This window comes from Brachyhypopomus gauderio, chromosome 4, assembly GCF_052324685.1.
Source record: "Brachyhypopomus gauderio isolate BG-103 chromosome 4, BGAUD_0.2, whole genome shotgun sequence".
Classification (NCBI taxonomy): Eukaryota; Metazoa; Chordata; class Actinopteri; order Gymnotiformes; family Hypopomidae; genus Brachyhypopomus; species Brachyhypopomus gauderio.
The window spans coordinates 22,460,922-22,480,921 of NC_135214.1; the positions used below are offsets into that span (position 1 = coordinate 22,460,922).

General features: G+C 46.8%; 1 protein-coding gene across 14 annotated transcripts in view; it reads left to right on the plus strand.

Moving 5' to 3' along the window:
* Positions 1 to 20,000, plus strand: part of LOC143512574 (membrane-associated guanylate kinase, WW and PDZ domain-containing protein 1-like) — a 106,655-nt gene that overhangs the window by 49,679 nt on the left and 36,976 nt on the right. For 5 of the 14 annotated variants that reach the window (XM_077003070.1, XM_077003067.1, XM_077003062.1 and 2 more), the window contains 8 exons: positions 12,670 to 12,789; positions 13,562 to 13,771; positions 14,838 to 15,039; positions 15,846 to 15,926; positions 16,833 to 16,882; positions 18,219 to 18,276; positions 18,747 to 18,850; positions 19,703 to 19,822. In XM_077003070.1, the coding sequence (XP_076859185.1) occupies positions 12,670 to 12,789; positions 13,562 to 13,771; positions 14,838 to 15,039; positions 15,846 to 15,926; positions 16,833 to 16,882; positions 18,219 to 18,276; positions 18,747 to 18,850; positions 19,703 to 19,822 (945 nt within the window). Of the gene's footprint in view, positions 1 to 12,067; positions 12,361 to 12,669; positions 12,790 to 13,561; positions 13,772 to 14,837; positions 15,040 to 15,845; positions 15,929 to 16,832; positions 16,883 to 18,218; positions 18,277 to 18,746; positions 18,851 to 19,702; positions 19,823 to 20,000 lie in introns of those variants that run through there. The other 9 variants (XM_077003072.1, XM_077003073.1, XM_077003064.1 and 6 more) reach the window with 6 other exon arrangements.

The window sequence follows — 20,000 nt, forward strand, 5'->3', positions numbered from 1 at the left end:
TTGGGTTCTCTGGGACCAGAATTAGACATGGGTTCCATGAGGCTGGGATTAAATATGGGTTCAGTGGAGGTGGGATTAGATTCAGGTTCTGTGGGGCTGGGACTGGCCTGAGCAGTAGTCTAAGGTCTGTTAAGGAAGCCCTCCTGCAATATATCCTGCTGCAGTATTGATTATCAGGCGATCAATTATATTGATGAGAGGGCGTAAGAGTGAGAAACTCGCTACTCCATTATGTGGGTCACATTGATTGAGGCACACACAAACACACACAAATATCTATACACACAAACACACACAAATATCTGTACACACAAACACACACAAATATCTGTACACACAAACATACACAAATATCTGTACACACAAACATACACAAATATCTGTACACACAAACACACACAAATATCTGTACACACAAACACACAAATATCTGTATATAAACACAGATGGGGGGGGTAGGGTGACAAAAAGCATCACTGAACTAAGGTGTGTGTGTGTGTGTACCTATAAGAGAGGGAGATATAGAAAATGCACATGTAAGGGAGAGAGAGGAAGAAAAAAGAGGGAGAGAGAGCACTGGCCTCTGTGGAGCTTCATGCCATCAAAACCATCCCCCCATCTCTTTCTCCCTCCATCCTTCCTTCTCTGACTTTCTCTCGTGTCTACTCTTGCGTTCATTAGAAGTGTCGTAACAAACTAACCACGCCACCTCTCTCTTCATCAGGCAGAGAGAGAGAGTGAATATCCAGGAGAGGCAGAGAGCTGTGACCTGGCCTCTGCTCCCAAGGAGACGGCAGCCTTCTCCTGTTCTTCTGTTCTTCTCCTCTTATTCTCCTGTTCTTCTGTTCTTCTCTTCTTCTCCTCTTCTTCTCCTGTTCTCCTGTTTTTCTCCTCTTCTTCTCCTCTTCTTCTCCTGTTCTTCTGTTCTCCTCCTGTTCTTCTGTTCTCCTGTTCTTCTCCTGTTCTCCTCCTGTTCTTCTGTTCTTCTCCTGTTCTCCTGTTCTTCTCCTCTTCTTCTCCTGTTCTTCTGTTCTTCTCCTGTTCTTCTCCTGTTCTTCTGTTCTCCTGTTCTCATGTTCTTCTCCTGTTCTCATGTTCTTCTCCTGTTCTCCTGTTCTTCTCATGTTCTTCTCATGTTCTTCTCATGTTCTTCTCCTGTTCTTCTCATGTTCTTCTCCTGTTCTTCTTATGTTCTTCTCCTGTTCTTCTTATGTTCTTCTCCTGTTCTTCTGTTCTCCTGTTCTTCTCCTGTTCTCCTCCTGTTCTTCGGTTCTTCTCCTGTTCTTCTCATGTTCTTCTCCTGTTCTCCTGTTCTTCTGTTCTTCTCCTGTTCTTCTGTTCTTCTCCTGCTCTTTTTCTCCTTGTTTGTGGCTCTTCTCCATGTTTATGCTCCACCCCCAACTTTCCTTACCAGCACTCCACAGAAAATGGAGAGAGAGAGAGAGAGAGAGAGAGAGAGAGAGAGAGAGAGAGAGTGAGAGAGAGAGACATAGAGACAGAGTGAGAGATAGAAGGAGGGGGGACTGGAAAAGAAAGCAAAGACTCAGCTGTGAATGTGGTGGCACTGGTTAAAAGAAAAGGCCTGTTGTGAACAGCTCCATTGAGGGTGTGTGTGTGTGTGTGTGTGTGTGTGTGTGTGTGAGAGTGTGTGTGTGTGTGTGTGTGAGAGTGTGTGTGTGTGTGTGCGTGCCTGTGTGTGTGTGCCTGTGTGTGTGTGCCTGTGAATGTGTGTGTGCGCCTGTGTGTGTGCGCCTGTGTGTGTGCGCGTGTGTGTGTGTGCGCGTGTGTGTGTGTGTGCGCGTGTGTGTGTGTGCGTGCGTGTGTGTGTGCGCCTGTGTGTGTGTGCGTGCGTGCGTGTGTGTGTGTGTATGTGTGCGCCTGTGTGTGCGTGTGAATCTGTGCGTGTGAATCTGTGCGTGTGCCTGTGTGTTTGCGCCTGTGTGTGTGTGCCTGTGTGTGTGTGTGTGTGTGTGTGTGCATGTGCGTGTTGATCTGGCCTCTCGTTGATCTCTGTCCAGCCGCCTTCGAGCTCAGCTGGAGAGTGTTCTACTGAATACGTCCTGAGAAAAGGGGGGGGGGGGTGAGAGACATGGGGAGAAAGAGGGAGACAGAGTGATTGGAAAAGAGAAAGAAAAAGAGAAGGAAGGAAGAACAGAGAGAACAGGAGAGACGGTGAGTCCTTATCAGTGTCCTCATCAGTTAGAGGGCTCTCTAAGAAAACTGAAACATTTATGTGTTCATCTGTTCTGAGTTGTGTGTCTGTGAGTCCTGCCAAGTGCTTTATTTCATCACAACAAAGGGGAGGAGGGATGAATGATTCAGACCTTCATCTCAGCCTCCAGCTCATCCAACCCCAGTTTGGCTAACTCTGACCTATAATGTACTGCAGGATCAGGACGCAACCTTTCATTGTGTTTTAGTGGGAGTGGTGTTCATCACAGCAAAGCAGTGTGCATCACAGTAAAGAGGTCTGCGTCACAGTAAAGAGGTCTGCATCACAGTAAAGAGGTCTGCATCACAGTAAAGAGGTCTGCCTCATAGTAAAGATGTCTGCATCAGAGTAAAGAGGTCTGCGTCACAGTAAAGAGGTCTGTGTCACAGTAAAGAGGTCTGCATCACAGTAAAGGTCTGGATCACATTAAAGAGGTCTGTCATAGTAAAGAGGTCTGGATCACAGCAAAGAGGTCTGGATCACAGTAAAGAGGTCTGGATCACAGTAAAGAGGTCTGGATCACAGCAAAGAGATCTGCATCACAGTAAAGAGGTCTGGATCACATTAAAGAGGTCTGTCATAGTAAAGAGGTCTGGATCACAGTAAAGAGGTCTGAATCACATTAAAGAGGTCTGTGTCATAGTAAAGAGGTCTGGATCACAGTAAAGAAGTCTGTGTCATAGTAAAGAGGTCTGGATCTCAGTAAAGAGGTCTGCATCACAGTAAAGAGCTCTGTGTCATAGTAAAGAGGTCTGCATCACAGTAAAGAGGTCTACTTCATAGTAAAGAGGTTTGGATCTCAGTAAAGAGGTCTGTGTCATAGCAAAGAGGTCTGCGTCATAGTAAAGAGGTCTGAATCATAGTAAAGAGGTCTGTGTCATAGTAAAGAGGTCTGCATCACAGTAAAGAGGTCTGTCACAGTAAAGAGGTCTGGATCACAGTAAAGAGGTCTGAATCACATTAAAGAGGTCTGTGTCATAGTAAAGAGGTCTGGATCACAGTAAAGAAGTCTGTGTCATAGTAAAGAGGTCTGGATCTCAGTAAAGAGGTCTGCATCACAGTAAAGAGCTCTGTGTCATAGTAAAGAGGTCTGCATCACAGTAAAGAGGTCTACTTCATAGTAAAGAGGTTTGGATCTCAGTAAAGAGGTCTGTGTCATAGCAAAGAGGTCTGCGTCATAGTAAAGAGGTCTGAATCATAGTAAAGAGGTCTGGATCTCAGTAAAGAGGTCTGTGTCATAGTAAAGAGGTCTGCATCACAGTAAAGAGGTCTGCATTATAGTAAAGAGGTCTGGATCACAGTAAAGAGGTCTGCATCAGAGGCAAAGCAGTCTGCAAAATAGTGAAATGGTCTCCTCTACAGGAATGCAGTCTGCCCCACAGATCTGCATGTTTCTCTGTCAGACTCCAGCTTTGACCAATGGGGGTGGCTGATATTGATTTTACGATACATTGTGTTCTGAAATGCTTTTCAGAAGATATCATGGTTGTCGTTAATACTTCATCAAATACTAAACAACTTCATGTTTGTTTAGAAGACTGGGAAACGTACTGGGGTATCACACAGAGCTAATAGGTGATTGGATGTTGGATTAAATTATTTATCATGTTGGATTTTTCTTCTGGTTCTTTCTCAAATTGTTTATTTTTACTCAATGTAATATTATTATTGTATTCATAAGTCTTTAATAAAATCGAGAGTGCTGTGGTTTCAGGTTTATTAGCCAACCTCAGAAAATGGAACTACCATAGCTCTCCATAATAGAGAAAAATGCAATACTGCAGTTATATTACTACATATTACAAAAAAATGAACACAGTGGCCACCTTTGGATGTGAAGCATCAACCCACTGCCCTGACCCCTCTCAGCATTCCGAATTCTCCCGTTACGGCTGTATCTTCACGGCCCTGGATTACTATTAGTGACCATCAAGAAGTCTAGGACTGAATAAGAATTACATAAAGACACATAACGTCTTAGTTTATGTATATGTCCAATTGTTGTCATGGTGAGCGGCGTCGGTCAGAGGAGGATGGGTTCCCCCCCTGAGTCCTGGTTTCTCTCAAGGTTTCTTCCTCATGCTCTTAGATCCTTTTCATTGCCACTGTCGCCCTTGGCTTGCTCACTGGGGGCTTGGACTCGGACACTTGTAAAGTTGCTTTGTGACAACTGTTGTAAAAATTGCTATATAAATTTTGATTGATGATTTATATGAATAAAGACTGACTTGTATTATTTTTAGCATAATTATTTACACTTACTATAATGAATCATCACAACACCCAGAGAGCACTCACGTGTGCTGTCTGAGACCGATTAACATGCTCCCAGCTCAAAACAGGAGATGATGTGTTAGAGTGATCTCAGCATTGAGCGGCGTTATTGCGATATCGATTAACAAACGATACATTGCTCAGCCTGAATTGCATGATGTGTATCACGATACTTTGCTTTTATCATATCGTCCATTCCTAATGGACTGACTACTGGACCTGACGCACTCGTTCCTCTCCACTGGGCTGCTAGCGTGTCAGCACAGGATTCACAGTCTGAGCAGCCTTGGGCTAAAGCTGGTGAGTGTGGAACAGGTGCAACTTCACCAAAGCACCGCCCAAACTCATCCACCCAATAGACTGTAGGTCAGGTGGGCAGGTAGGGCAGGTGGTTGTGTTACTACCTAAATAGTGGTGGCTGGGGTTGGTGGAGGGGTGTATGGATTTGATCATGACCGTAGTATTTATGCTCTATGTGATCATATCTCTTGGGATCACCTCTTCGTATCTGTGTAGCTTGATGGTAGATTTATTTTTGGCAATAATTTGCTTTTCATTTTATACTGTGTAGATAATTGACGTGTGTGTGTGTGTGTGGTTTATGCTTCACATAGGACATGCAGAGGTGAGCTTTTGAGTAGACAACCCTAGTGAACGGGTGTGTGTGTGTGTGTGTGTGTGTGTGTGTGTGTGTGTGTGTGTGTGTGTGTGTGTGTGTGTGTGTGTGTGTGTGTTCAGTAATTGGTTTCCAGACTCTGGAGTCCTCCTCTCCCTGTGTGAATATTTTTCAGCATCTTAGTGAAAGCTCTTTTCCTTGCTATTCTTCTTTTTCTTTCCCTCTCTTTATCTCTCCGTTCTTTCTCCCTCTTTTTCTCACTCTTCCACTCTCTCTCTCTCTCTCCCCCCACTCCCCCCCTTCTCTCTCTACCCCCTCTCTCTCTCTCCCTCTCTCTCTCCCTCTCCCTCTCACCCTCTCCCCCTCTCTCTCTCTCCCTCTCTCTCTCCCTCTCCCTCTCACCCTCTCCCCCCCTTTCTCTCTCCCTCTCTCTCCCCCCTCTCTCTCTCTCACCCTCTGTTGACTACATCACGTCCACCTTGCTGTAACTTCTCCTTTGCTGCACGTTTGTCCTAGAAAGTTTCTGAATGTGATGACGTAATGTTCACCATGACTATAGAAGCAAAAAGACACAGACAGGTTGTGTATGTATGTGTGTGTGTGTGTGTGTGTTTGTACAATACTACCTATCTGTAAAGGTCTCTCTGTTATGCCATGACTTCTTACACCCCCAAAACACACAACACACACACACAGCTTAAAATGCACAGTAAAACCACAACGGCTGATAAGAGCCTAAGTGGCTGTGTAACACCCAGGAGTTGTGAAGCATGTGGAGGTTGTAAGCTGCCCCCCCCCACCAGCACTGGGAGGTTACGAGCAACAGCTGTTTGGCTTGGGCTGGGCAACCTCACACAGCCCCTGACAGCAGGCAGACGAGAGGGTATCAGATATCACCTCCTCTCTCCTCACCGTGTGTGTGTGTGTGCGTTTGAGTGTGTGTGTGTGTGTTTGAGTGTGTGTGTGTGTGTGTGTGTGTGTGTGTGTGTGTGTGTGTGTGTGTGTGTGTGTGTGTGTGTGTGTGTGAGCACGTGTGAAGACGTAACTGCTAGTAGTCTGGACTGCAGATCGTGTGGTGGTTTGTTTTTGTTACTTTGGATTTTCCTAAAATCAAGACACCAGAACAAATTTAAAGACAAATTATGTGTGTGGCTCACAGTGGTTTCTCTTGAGAAAACATGGAAGAATACACCCAACTTGTGATGTATTTTGTCACCTGTTGGGTTGTACCGTTTTCACTGTATTGTATTCAATTCTAAAACCGCTACATTATGATACTCCCAACGCAATGTGCCCACAGCACTATATTTCCAAACTGCGATGCTTAATTTGATCCCCATTTCACCTCTTTACTGTGTATGAAACAAATCTTTGATATGTTAATAATGATGTTAATGCAAAGACCTGATAAAGTATTAATTTGCTACAAGGTGCTGTGAAGTCAACACTAAATGTAGGATAGATTTAACCACATTCTCTTAGTAAACTCGGTATTCATATGCCCAAGATTTGCAGATTTCAGCAGAGTTTATAGGTGATTTTCATCCCTGGAACACCTGCTGTTTCTAATTCATACACTTCCTGACCTCTTTCTATGTAATAGCATTTGTGATGTGATTGCAAAAAAGCAGTCATACATAAAATAGACAAAAAACAGGTAATAGTGAAAATGAGCTTTTATTGCTTAGGGCTATGCACACTGTACTTATTGTTTGTGTGCATTGTGTGTGAGTGTGTATGCAGTGTTAGCGGGAGAGAGAGAGAGAGAGAGAGAGAGGGAGAGAGAGAGAGAGAGGGAGAGAGAGAGAGAGAGGGAGAGAGAGAGAGAGAGAGAGAGAGAGAGAGAGAGAGAGAGAGAGAGGGAGAGAGAGAAAACAGGGAGAAATGGAGGTGGGGGATCTAAGCGCTGCAGCCATAAAACTGATGAATGCTCATGCCTTACGATTGCAGGAGTGTGTGTGTGTGTGCGTATGTGTGTGCGTGTGTGTGTGTGTGCGCGTGTGTGTGTGTGTGTGCGTATGTGTGTGAGTGTGTGTGCATGTGCGTGCGTGTGTGTGTGCGTGCGTGTGTATGTGCGCACATGCATGCGTACGGCACATTTTTACATTCACTGAATCATTGATTATAGCTCCGCCCACTTAGACTGGGCATGTCCTGTATAAATCACATCCATTTTCTCTTTGTTTTGAATCCAGAGAACTGTGTGCGCTAATAAACACAACATAAACGTAGGATCAGCTGATTTCTCAGGCTGCAAGGTGCTTTGTGTTGGGCAGAAGCCATCTGTCCTCATCCAGCCCAGCGCCTTCATGTGACATCTGCAGTGCACAGCACACCAGAACACCCCCCCCCCCTCTTGGTGCTGGGTGGAGTCAGGGGTTCCTGAATGGTGGGCTTCATTGCAGGGGCATGGTGGTGATGTTTTGGTTGACACCCTCTACCCCACCTCATTCCAAATCATGCTCGGAAAAAGTGACTTGTGTGTGTGTGTGTGTGTGTGTGTGTGTGTGTGGGTGTGATTGCCGCGTGCAGAATTTTTTTATGCTTATGATGGGCTATGATGTCAGTTGCAGGGCTGACGTGTGGTCTTTCTGCCGGTGAGCGTGTGTGTGTCGTACTGCCTGTGCATGTGTGTGTCATACTGCCTGTGTGTGTGTGTGTGTCGTACTGCCAGCCAACGCCAGAGCTCTGCTCATCGTGGCCTCAGAATGGCGGCGATGTCTTGATGCCCCGCCGAGAGCCGTCCAGGCCCAAGATCCCGCAGGAGATGGAATTTGCATAAAAGTAGCAGTGATTCATGGGTAGTTCATCCCTTTTGCCGCCTGCAGTTCTGAACACAGAGACACAGAGCACCGGAACACAATGCCATAGTGCTGCACGCACACACACACACACACACACACACACACAGAGTGGGTCATACTGATCAAATATTTAGCCAGCTTCATTTTAGAAGAAAAACAAAGTATGTCTCTCTCTCTCTTCCTCTCTGTCTCTCTTTTTTTTGGTTGCTGAATATAAAATAAAACTAAAAAAGCATAAATCATTCTAGCATGAAGCCTCAGAATGCAACAGCCTTCACTCTGAACCATTAGAGCATTCATCTTCTGGCCTGCAGTGGGGGTCGGTGGGGAGGTGCTTGTGGAGCAGATGTTCTGAGGTGGAGCATGATGTTGGTGTCCTGAAGCTCTGGAGTCCGCACCGTCACCAGCTCCCACCAAACGGTGTTGCGTTGCATGAACTTCGTGCGGTCACTGAGTGGGTGATTGAAGTCACAGAGAATTATCTTGAGGTTGAAGGAGCCTGTGTTGTTTCTCAGTGTCGGATAACATCAGAGATGGTGCTCGGTGTCGCCCCTAATCAGTGTTTTGTTATCTGGAAGACGTTTTATTGCAATTGAGCCAGATTTTTGATAGACAGTAGGCTTTACTACAGTTTAGGAGACCTGCAATGACTCAAAATCCAGTTTTATCTTTTTAAGTTATCTTTTAAGTCACATCGAAGTTTGTTACAGGGTGAAAATTGTTTCCCAGAATTGTTATGTAGGTGGAAATGTAGGTTACTCCAGGGTTTCCCAAATTCTCAAACTCTGCTATTTATAGTGTGTGTTCTTGCAATCTTTGATTTCAGTCCTTTTTTGCAGCATAGACTATAACACTGTACTATGATCATAACAACTCGATGTGAACAGTTATTCTATGACTACAACAGGTCTTCGTCCTGCCATTTTAAACACCACCATCTTACCCTGCCTCATCATGTGTTGCTGAAATGTGAATGTACTCGTTTCATTGTTGTATGCGGTTGGCTCTTATTGTCTCCCTTTCTTCCTGGGAATTCATGCGAAGGCATCATCTGACTCCCTCGTGTGTGTGTGTGCGGGACTGGCCTGGGCACCCAGGGGGGAATTCCTCACACACTAACAGCAACCAAAGCCCCTGACATCAATATGTGACTCCTCTTCTCTTCAACCGTAGTCTGTTCGCTTCTCGTTGACCTGATCTGCCCTCGTGCTTCTTTGGGGGTACAAATCACCGACATTCCAAATATCAGGACCTACGTTGTTCTAAGAGACAATCGGGTAATGGAAATATTGGGAGATGTAATAAGCTCATGTTAAAGTAAGACTAGCCAGAGTGCGTTCGTGGGCTAACTTTAGGATGGCTGCAGTAAAATGCTGCTGGTGTTTTTAGCAGCGTCTTGCTTATCGTGACGTGTGCGGACTGCTACGACTACTTCAGACTCTCCGCCTACTTTATTTAGCGCATTTAAACGTAGCTGCAGATAAACTTCTCTTAACTTGACTCCTTTCACCATTTTACACGAGAATGGTGTCAAGTCGTTACACGTACAGTTGACATTGCACATTGATTCCTTTATAAGCCTTGTAGTAACGCGTCACAGTTTTACTGCCGGGTACAGTACTGCTGAAAAGTGCCACTTCACCTTAGGACCGGCGTTTATTATAGAATTAGAAAGAACAGAATGGCCATTGGAGTGTCGTTTCAGCAGGTGTGTGAGCAGGTGCATGTTATATTAGCCAGGTTTGCTAATCTCCCTATGAAATATGATACTGTTCAACAGCTTGTTTACTTAGCTGGTTATACCTGGCTGCTAGCTGAAACAACACAAGACCACCGGGGCCTGAATCAGTCTTATCCCAGTCTGCTTTAGCCTCTCGATCTTTGTGACTCTGGTTTATACGTACAGCATTTCACTGTCTGCTCTAAACTCGCGAGTGTGATATGTTTCACCCAGCTTTTATTACAGACACGCCCTCCCCTTAGGTGCAGATGATTTCGTAATGAAGTTCACAAGTTCACATTGACAGCACTGTATGCATGCGCGTGTGTGCCTGCATGCGTGTGCGTGTGTGCGTGTGTGTGCGTGAGTGTGTGTGCGTGTGTGTGTGTGTGTGTTCTTGTGTTGTGTATACAAAGACAGATGAGAGTGAGGCACCTGCTCTTTGAATGAAAAACTACACCAGCTCTGATGGAGGGATGTTGGTGTAGCTCCTCTCCCCTGGTTTACTAGTGCCGGGATCACAGCGTCTCCCGTCTGCAGTGCCTCACACAGCAGACACGTAAGAGCAGACACGCTTAAACGTACCGCACCGCCAGCCGGCTTGCCCTCTCTGATTATCATGCGTTTGTGATCATTATTGAGGAGTGTGTCAGAGCCGTGCTGTTCGCTCCTGTGTGCGCAACTGTGTTTATTAGATACGCTGTGTACTTTAGGGAGGGATTTAAATGCCCATTACATGATTGTTTTTCATGTTGCCTGGTAACATCATCACACAGCCCCCCTCTCCGCCAAACTGTTAACAGTAAATAACGAACTGGCACTCGCGTTCACTGCCAGCATGGTAGACCACCACACTAAACTGGCATGTTTACACAGATACAGAACATGGCAATGACCCCACCCAACATGTGGCTGTGACCAATGAACATTCAGGGGAGAGAGTTCATTTACATTCCTTGCACAATGCCAGTTTGGGGAGGGGGGGGGGGTGTTAGGTGAATGTTAATGGCTGGCCTATCCCAAAAGGGTTGCCAGGCCATCAGCTTTACCCCCCCTTCACTCCCTCGGCTGCCAGGGGGTGCCTGGGAGGCCGTGATCGATGGTGTAGGGTTCGACCCGTTTCGCTGGACCTCGGAGGAGGTATGCCAGTCACCCACCCCCACTCGCTGAGTTCTGTGTGGCCCAAAGACCCTCAGGCCCAAAGGCCACGTTGGCTTGTCACGCTTCCCCCCATTTGGGTCGGGATGTTTGTGGAGTTCAGCATCTGTGAGTTGAACTCTACTATGACAGATTCAGTAACCTGCGCAAGTGTTATTCCTCAGAAACCAAACTCGTTTCCGCCCCACCAGTAACTCAAACCACGGGTTCGGTCTCAGCTTTAAAAGGACCACTTCATGTTTGCTGCTGTCTTAAGAACTTCATGTTTGTTGCTGTGTGATTAGAAAGTTAGATTAAGGGTTTTTTTCCCCCCTTCTTCTCAGCGGTTGTCTATAGCAACAGCTCAATGTCTGGCAGTCACTGGATCTGCCGAGCGTTTTTGGGCCTGGCCGTCTGTACAAATGTTCTGGTGATTCTGGTATGGCAGAAATGAATGACAGCATAGTTTTGAAATATGACTGTGGTAAGCGTTCTCGCCAGGAAAAAAAAGCTATCAGGATAACTTTTTTCGTGATCACATTAACTGGAACCGCAGTTTTCACATTGATTTGAATTTCTGTCACAAATGAGATTTTCGAGAATTAAGGCTAAAGATTCAGTGCCGTCTCCAAGATGGTCTAATAACCAGGCTGGAGAGACAGGTGAAGTGTAGTTTCACATCCATGCCTAAGATACTTAATGCCATTGAGGGAATACGTCACAGACAAAAGGTAACGTTGCTGATAATACCTACACAAATGTGGACCACTGCCTCTGCCCACAGCTGTCTGGAAGGGTTTGCACTTTTTAATGCCTTAGATTTGTATTTTAATGAAGCTATTCTAACAGCTCTGTACAGAACACACCAAGCAAGGACTCTCATGACAAAATCTCAGCGTTATCATTGTGCCACATACTGCAGTCACAATACGCCTTGCAAGGTGATGAGATAAATGGGTGAACCCTACATGGTCCTGTGTAACAGTGCTAGCCATAATGATTTCTGTAAGACAGCACAATTTGATCAAAAGATGTAGCCTATAGATCGTAACCTGTTAACCTATATGACAACACTCAAGAACGTGGAGTTTTTTCATGTTATGCAACTATGCACAAACGCAAACACACACAAACTGCGGACCGAACCGGACTCACGTCTCTGAATGTGAATAAATAACAAGAGGGCCCGTGTGGAAAGACAAAGGAACAGGCTCGTTAAGAAGGAAGTGAAGACTGAGGAGAAGAATGGCGCAGTTTTAACATCCAGTTTCAAACACAATGAGCGACGCTTGCTGGGTGTCGACACACACAAACACAAAAGGAAATGGCGGATAGTGGCATTATTTGTGTCATTTGTGTCTTTCATTATGAAGAAGGTGTAAGTTAACACTTAGGAAGACACACATGAGCACACGAACCCTTGGCCCGTCTCCCCGACACGGACCGGTCAGTGTCCTAACACGGTGTTCAGGTGACGGTACTTCAGTCTGGGTTTTACTCAGGACGGTCAAGACATTTTGGTGGTTTGTGGAAAACCGTGTAACGAACTCAATAGAGTCCATAGACCAAACGGACGATTCACTTCTACCGGGTGGCCGTAAGTTTGAACTGTGGTGCCGAAAATTATTTTTTGTATTTTGCCTTTTCTCTGTGTCTGGTTTCCTGGGTTAGAGGAGAATTAACGTTATGTGTGGAGACCGACCTGAGGTGTTTATATTTGACCCCGGTCGTCGGTATCGGTACCGAGGGCTACTTGGTTCAGAAACGCTACCGTGTTTAACGGGAATTGAAAGCTGGCAGTTAGCGCAGGAAACGTTAACGGGGCCGTGTTCGCATTAACGAAGTAACGAACGTCTTTAACTGTCCGTTATCCTTCTGGGTCGTGACCCGTCCTCTAATTCTGCAGGTACCACCCGCCTCCCTCGACACGGCGAAGTCCCGGGGCTGGACTACAACTTCCTGTCGGTGCAGGAGTTCCTGGAGTTGGAGAAGTGTGGCACTCTTTTGGAGATCGGAACTTACGAGGGTAAGTGTGTACGTCCGAGCCCCGGACTTGTCCGGAGAGGGAGGAGATGTTGGGGGAACTTCAGGCAAACACACGTACACACAGAGGAGATGTGCAGGGATGTCGTTGTCTAACCCTGCGTCTCTACAGGAAGCCAGGAACAACACACACACACACACACAGAATTAAGCATTCTGTCCTCACAGTTCTGGTGGCTACTGTCTCTGGCACACAGGTTTAATCCGTCTGGCACTCTATGTGTCCCTGGCATCGGTCTCCATTCTCAATCTCTCCCTCCTTCTCTCTCCCTCCCTCCCTTCCTCCTTCACTCTCTCCCTCTGCCCCCCCTCTCCGGCTGCAGACATGTGTGGATATAGATATGTCCTCAGCAACAAACTCTGATGTGCATGTGTGTGGAGATGTCGTAAGAAGCGTTGTGCGGTGGGGGTGAGACTGCGCAGTGCTGCTCTGACGTTCGAGCAGAGCGCGTTTGAGGAGAAATGATTTGAATACTTACAAATAACGTACGCTGCAGGTGCTGCCTTTGTGACGCTTGGGCGTACTAGCCAGAGAAAGAGACAAAGTGTGTGTGTGTGTGTGTGTGTGTGTGTGTGTGCTGCCACTCTGTCCTGCAGCCATCCCACACTCTTCCACTCTCTTCCTTTCTTCCCCCTCTCAGCATACTAACACAGGACGATTTTTACAAATCTTTCTCTCACTCTCTTTTCTCCTCCTCTACCAAACATTAATGTTTTTTTTTTCTCCTCTGCTTCCTGCCTCTCTGGTTGCCTAGGTAACTATTATGGGACACCCAAGCCTCCCAGCCAGCCCCCCTGTGGGACAGTGATTACCCAGGATGCTTTGCGAGACGGCCTTTCTGGCTCCCAGAATTCCACGCCCAAGCGCACCAAGTCCTACAATGACATGCAACATGCCCCAGTAGTGCCCTTTGAGCAGATGGAAGATGCAGACTTCAGCTCAGACATGAACAACGCATTCACAGGTGTGTGTGTGTGTGTGTGTGTGTGTGTGTGTGTGTTTCGGGGCATTGTGAATGTGATCACAGGCTTGGTGTGGACATCTGGCTGTGACAAGGGTGTGTATGAATAATCACATCACAGGTAAAGATCAGGGGCCTCAGTCAGCTTGTGTGTGTGTGTGTGTGTGTGTGTGTGTGTGTGTGTGTGTGTAAAGGAGAGAGTTCATTATGAGTAGTCCTTATGAGAAGTGTAGCGTTTGCCCTTTGAATCACTGTTCTTGTTATGTGCTGTCCATCACACTGTAAAGAGGAGACACAAACGTCCTCCCATCAAACGTCCTCTGCCTGACGGTGCAGGAATGAACAGTAGACACTTTTAATGCTGTTAGGCTGTATCTCACATTCAGTATAGGCCCATTTCTGTCTACAGTGGTGTTCGATGCATGGCTAATTGTGTGTGTGTGTGTGTGTGTGTGTGTGTGTGTGTGTGTGTGTGTGTGTGTGTGTGTGTGTGTGTGTTTGGGAGCATTGGTGTGGACACAGGGCAGGTCCATCTGACTGTGACAAGGGAGAGTGTGCATAATCACATCACAGGTGGTGAGACCAGGGGCCTCAGTCACACAGAGATTTGCTTCTTTATTTATTTGTATTGTGGCCCTGTGCAAAGCTTTCATTTGTTTATTCAGTGTCAGGAGAGGGCCTTCATTTTTAAGCAACTTGTAAGGAATATTGTGTGTGTGTGTGTGTGTGTGTGTGTGTGTGTGTGTGTGTGTGTGTGTGTGTGTGATTATTAGCAAAAAGGCTAGCATACTGCTTGAGTCCTGCCGGACTGAGCCTTGTTTCAATGGGGATCATGGGCAGTGGGACAGGAGAAAGGGTTGAAGGTCTAGCTTCTGTGTGTGTGTGTGTGTGTGTGTGTGTGTGTGTGTGTGTGTGTGTGTGTGCCCGAGTGTGTGTGTGCATGCGGACATGTAGGACTATAGCCGTCTTTCACTGCTGCCTGCATGCTCCACTGGCCTTAGGGAGGACCTCTCACCTGTCCCCTCCTCCCCGCCCGTCCCCTAACGTCTCCACCTCCTCTCGTGCGTAGGAGACTCCGTCCGGCAGGAACCCCACGGCGTGGTGCGAGACGGCGGCCCCCCCAGCGCCCTCAACAACGCGGCGCTGTCTCCCGCGGCCACCATGGCCAGCCCCCACCACCCCCAGCTCCCGCCGGAGGACGACCCGCTCGGCCCGCTGCCGGACAACTGGGAGATGGCCTACACCGAGAGCGGAGAGGTCTACTTCATAGAGTAAGAACCGCGTCTCCCACAATGCAACACTCGGGGGGTCGTAGAGAGCTGTTGCGCAGAGTAAAAACCACGTCAGCCATTTGACTCCCGTCTGAATGAGATCTTGTTCCTTCTGAGATTCTGTTACTTTCGTTACGGATCACTGAGATTTGTGACCATGTGTTCATGAAATACTCGGCTTTAGACTGAGAGGAGTTTATTTTTCCTCCTCATCACTATTACTGTTGGTGTTTATGGTATATTTATGGTGTGTGTGTACACATATACACCCACACACCACATCATCATATATATCTTTCATTCTTGGTTGTCGTCATGTCATCCTTTCCCTTCCATCCCTTTTTTTTGGTCCATTTTTGCACAGAACACAATAAAATATCATTTAACAACATAAACAACTCTGGGGAAGCATAGGCTGCACAGATTAGCATGTTGCAGTCCAGAGTTTACGTTTGTTTTTAAATGAGGATTAGCACTTTATGGCCAGTAAACTAAACATGGGTAACGTTTACACATTTGTCGTGGTCCCAGTTGTACACAGGCAAGGCAGATTAAAATAAGTCAAATATTACACTTAATAATTAACGTGTGAAATGTAGTGGATTTTTCAGGAGGGTGTCTTACACGGTGTAACCGCCAGCTGAGTTTCGCCTTTCCCGTTAGGGTGTGTTTGTTTACTTGTTTGTTTGTTTGTTTGTAATGGGGGCGGGACATCCTTTGGATTGCCTCACAGCCTGGTCATTCTTACACTGGGTTTTAAATTCCAACCGTTTCAGCGTCTCACGTGTTTGTCCGTTGGCTTCTAGCCACAACACGAAGACGACCTCCTGGATGGACCCTCGCTGTCAGGACAAGCAGCCCAAGCCCATAGAGGAGTGCGATGATGATGGTAAGATGATGATCCCTGGCTGGTCTGACCCCAGACCTGAATATAAATCACACTCCAAGCTGTTGTGCCTTTACCTGCTCAGAAACCATCATCTCTGTGCTAGTGGAACATTTTTATACTTGTATATGGACTTCAGGATACATTCAGTCAACATTAGGTTGATGTTGATGTCTGTTATGGTTTCTTTTGCTCTCATATTCCTTGTTTTATAGCCAAACGTGTTACTTGTAAGGATTCGTTAAGCTCATGCTTATACGTGCTCCCACCAGCAGAGGGCTCACTTGAGCCTCAATTGCTTAACACTGGTCCTAAACAAACTTATGTGAGGAAAATGTGAGTTTTTGGCTTGAGGAAAAAAAGAGATAATAAACAATAAAAGGAAGATGTCATGCTTTATTGAACCGGAGGAAGTCCAGTAGGCTGGAAAGGTTTTCATAAAAATGTATTTTAAAGAAAAATGGCAATAATGTTTCGATTCCTTTGCATCCTCAGTGGAGGTGATAGGATCACCGCACTCCTGTGCACCGTTAGGAGTTTTAGTTAAGACTCTTGTGTTATTGATCATTTCTATGGTCTCTGAGAAAATAACTCGAGAGCTCCAAGCTTGTAAAAACGTACGGGGCGATTTCACGATGTTGGGGCGAGAGAAAACGCCTGCGGTCCGACATTAGCACGAAATAATCCCTTTTAAACTGACGACACGTCAGAATACCGGAAATAGTGCCACCTGGTGGCCAATGTTGAAATTAACAGTTGAAACGAATGTGACCGGAGCAAATGCTAATAACTTCTAAAAATAAATCATTTCCTTGAGGACTGTGACCGAGACTCTGCCGCTTTCAGTCAATAAACTTCTTGTCTTTTTCTTCACTTCTTTTGCTTTCCTAAATGCATTTTCCTTTCCTGCTCTTGGAGAAGAAGGGGTACAAACTGAGGAACCAGACAGTGAACTTGGTAGGTCTTCCTCTGAATTCCTTCCTTCTCTTCACTCTTCACTCTGCAACAGTATTGCTGTAATTATCCTAACGAGTGACTTTTTGCTGAATATAGGGGACCAGGATCAGGCTGGGATAAAATACCTTTCTGGGATGCACTAGCAGCCTCAGTCTTACCAGATGGTTCTTAGAGTCTTGCTCAGTGTCACTTTGATATGTGATTCAACTATACGCAATAGTAGATCTGATACAAATATGTATAAACATGCTTGAGAGCACATTTCACAAGTATTAAACAGCATACATTTTGTAATAATGGCTTAATTTCAATTACCTAAAGGGTCTGTTTGTGTACGTGAATTTTTGTGAGCGTTGTGTTTTGCGTTGCGTTGCCTTGCATTGTGACATGTTCATGATGTCACAGCCGCACGTCTCTGAGTGGACGGCAGTCCCCAGCAGGGGGCGGAGTTTAACCCGTGCTCCAGCAGTTGGAGGGCTAGTGATTGTGTTGGCAAAACTCTCACCCACTTGTGTGTCCTGAGCCACGCGGGGCGCAGTTGATCTCACATACACTACACGCTAATTCAAAACTGCTTTGATGGCGAGTCCTGTCCGCAACACACTCCCAAGTCGACTGATATAGGGAGAGCTCGGTGAACGGGGGCGTCATGGCGAAGCACTTCGTGAGTATGAGCTGCGTAAACGCCTCCCACCACGTGGCGGAAACCTGCTCACCGTCGTCGGGGTTGTGGCTGCTGGCGATTTTGCAAGGAAATCCAGCACAGTTAGAAAAGTTGAGGGTGTGTGTGTGTGTGTGTGTGTGTGTGTGTGTGTATGTGTGTGTGAGTGAGTGAGTGGGTTTGCTTTTGTGTGCGAGGTGTGATTGTGTGGAGCAACTACACCAGTGTAACTACACTCATACTTGAAGTAAAAGGATGTTGAGGGTGTGTGTGTGTGTGTGTGTGTGTGAGTGTGTGTGAGTGAGTGAGTGGGTTTGCTTTTGTGTGCGAGGTGTGATTGTGTGGAGCAACTACACCAGTGTAACTACACTCATACTTGAAGTAAAAGGATGTTGAAGGGGTGTGTGTGTTTAATAAGGTAGGAGCAGACAGGCTGTATGTCATCGTCTGCCCCAGGCCCCTCCTAATTTAGTGCCTCAAATTTTTTTATACTACATTAAACATCGATCACACACGCACAAACTTTTTCACCCCTAACACAAGCAAAACATGCAAAAAAGCCTGTAAAACAAGATGGTTTACCAAAATGTCTTTAGTTAATCGTGTTAATCGTGAATGATGATTTTATGCCAGTTGAATCTGTTAATTTCACTTCTCCTGTTCTTGTCTCCTCAGACCTGCCCCCAGGCTGGGAGAAGATAGATGACCCAGTGTACGGTGTCTACTATGTTGAGTGAGTGTGACCGCACCATCGTGACCCCCCCTCACCCACCTCCCCTCTCGTGTGTCTCCATCTTAAAAACGGCCCCGTACGGGCCTGGGTTCAGATTCCCTTTCCCAATTTAATTTTCCATGGCCCAACATAGATAACAAGGTGTGTGTGTGTGTGTCTGTGTGTGTGTGTGTGTGTGTGTGTGTGTGTGTGTGTGTGTGTGTGTGTGTGTGTGTGTGTCTGTGTGTGTGTGTCTGTGTGTGTGTGTGTGTGTATGTTCTGTTTTATTGTACAGTGGGGGCTTGCAAGTGTGTGTTAGATCACCAGAAATCTAGTTGAAACATTCATCATAGAGACAATAACTCACTCACTCGTTCTCTCTCTCCCTCTTTCTGTCTCCTTTCTCTCCCCCTCATCCTCTTCTTCTCTCCCTTTCTCTCTCTCTCTGTCTTCCCTCCCTGTCCGTGTGTCTCCCTCTCTCTGTCTCTCAGTCACATTAACAGGAAGACGCAGTACGAGAACCCAGTCCTCGAAGCCAGACGCAAGAAGCAGGTCGATATCCAGCAGCCACCAGAAGGTGAGCGCTACGTCAGAGGTTCGTCCCGCTTTTCTCTCTCTCTCCCTCTCTCTCTCCCTCCCTCTCTCGCTCCCTCGCTCGCTTGCTGTGCGCCTGTCATCCGTGGCCCCTCCCCCGCTCCCCCTCGCAGGGCTGTGGGTAAACACTGCCGGAGTCATTCTTACAGGAGCACTTAGCTCGAAACCGCTGACGTCGCTGACGGTTAACGCGGCGGCCACGTCGAGCCGCTGAGACGTGCTAACTCACTCTGTCCGGCTTTCATTCGACTTCTGTCCACGTTTGCAAATTCTAAGAAAAGTTTTCTTAAGTTTTATGTTAATGAGAGCCGGCGGGCTTTATTGAGGCGTGGACAGTAACGGGCGTCTGACGTCACGCGTCAACGCTTTGAGTGAATTTTACGATGCTTAGTCACCTGGATAATTTGCTGAATCTAATTTAACAACGACTGCCACAACAGGGCAGACTCGATCCTCCCCCTTTGGGGAGGGGAGGGGTGTCATTTGATGCTTGAGATGCTCAAACATTCATTCCTCTTCTGTATCAGCCTCTCCCCGATCGCGAAGAAAAAAAAGACTTGTCTTTATCTTTTATTCAAGTGTTTATCGGAACGCCCTGACCGAATTATCACTGCTTGAACAACCACATGTATGCAGCCTGCTGTTATCAGTCCTGCTACATGCCAGAATAAAAAGGCCTGGTTCGTTTCTCTTAACACCTTATTACCACTACGTGTTAACGCTGCTGCCTGCATGCGCATAACTACCAGCTATGCTGCTTTGCCCCGATCATGGTTTTCTTCAGAAAGTGTGAGCATGATGGTTTAGGGTCGAGAGGTCACCGAGCCCGTCATCCCCCATTCTCTCTACACAGAATGGATCGAGGAGCACTCATCTGCCGGCGCCCCGATCACCGCCTACATCCCCAACCACCTGGAGACGTACCGGGACCCCCCCAGCTGCCCGCCACTACCGGCCATCCCGGGGTCCAAACGTGAGCTTCCCACGGGGGGGGGGGGGGGGGGGACTATGCCAAGGCCCACGGCAGGGAGCTCGTCCCCTGTAGTCCAACGCTTGTGGAATCGAGGCGTCTGCCAGAATTTAGCACAGCCCCAAAATGTTTTGGCAAGGTGTCGGTGTAGTTGTAGTCATACGGTGCTCCCATGGTAACT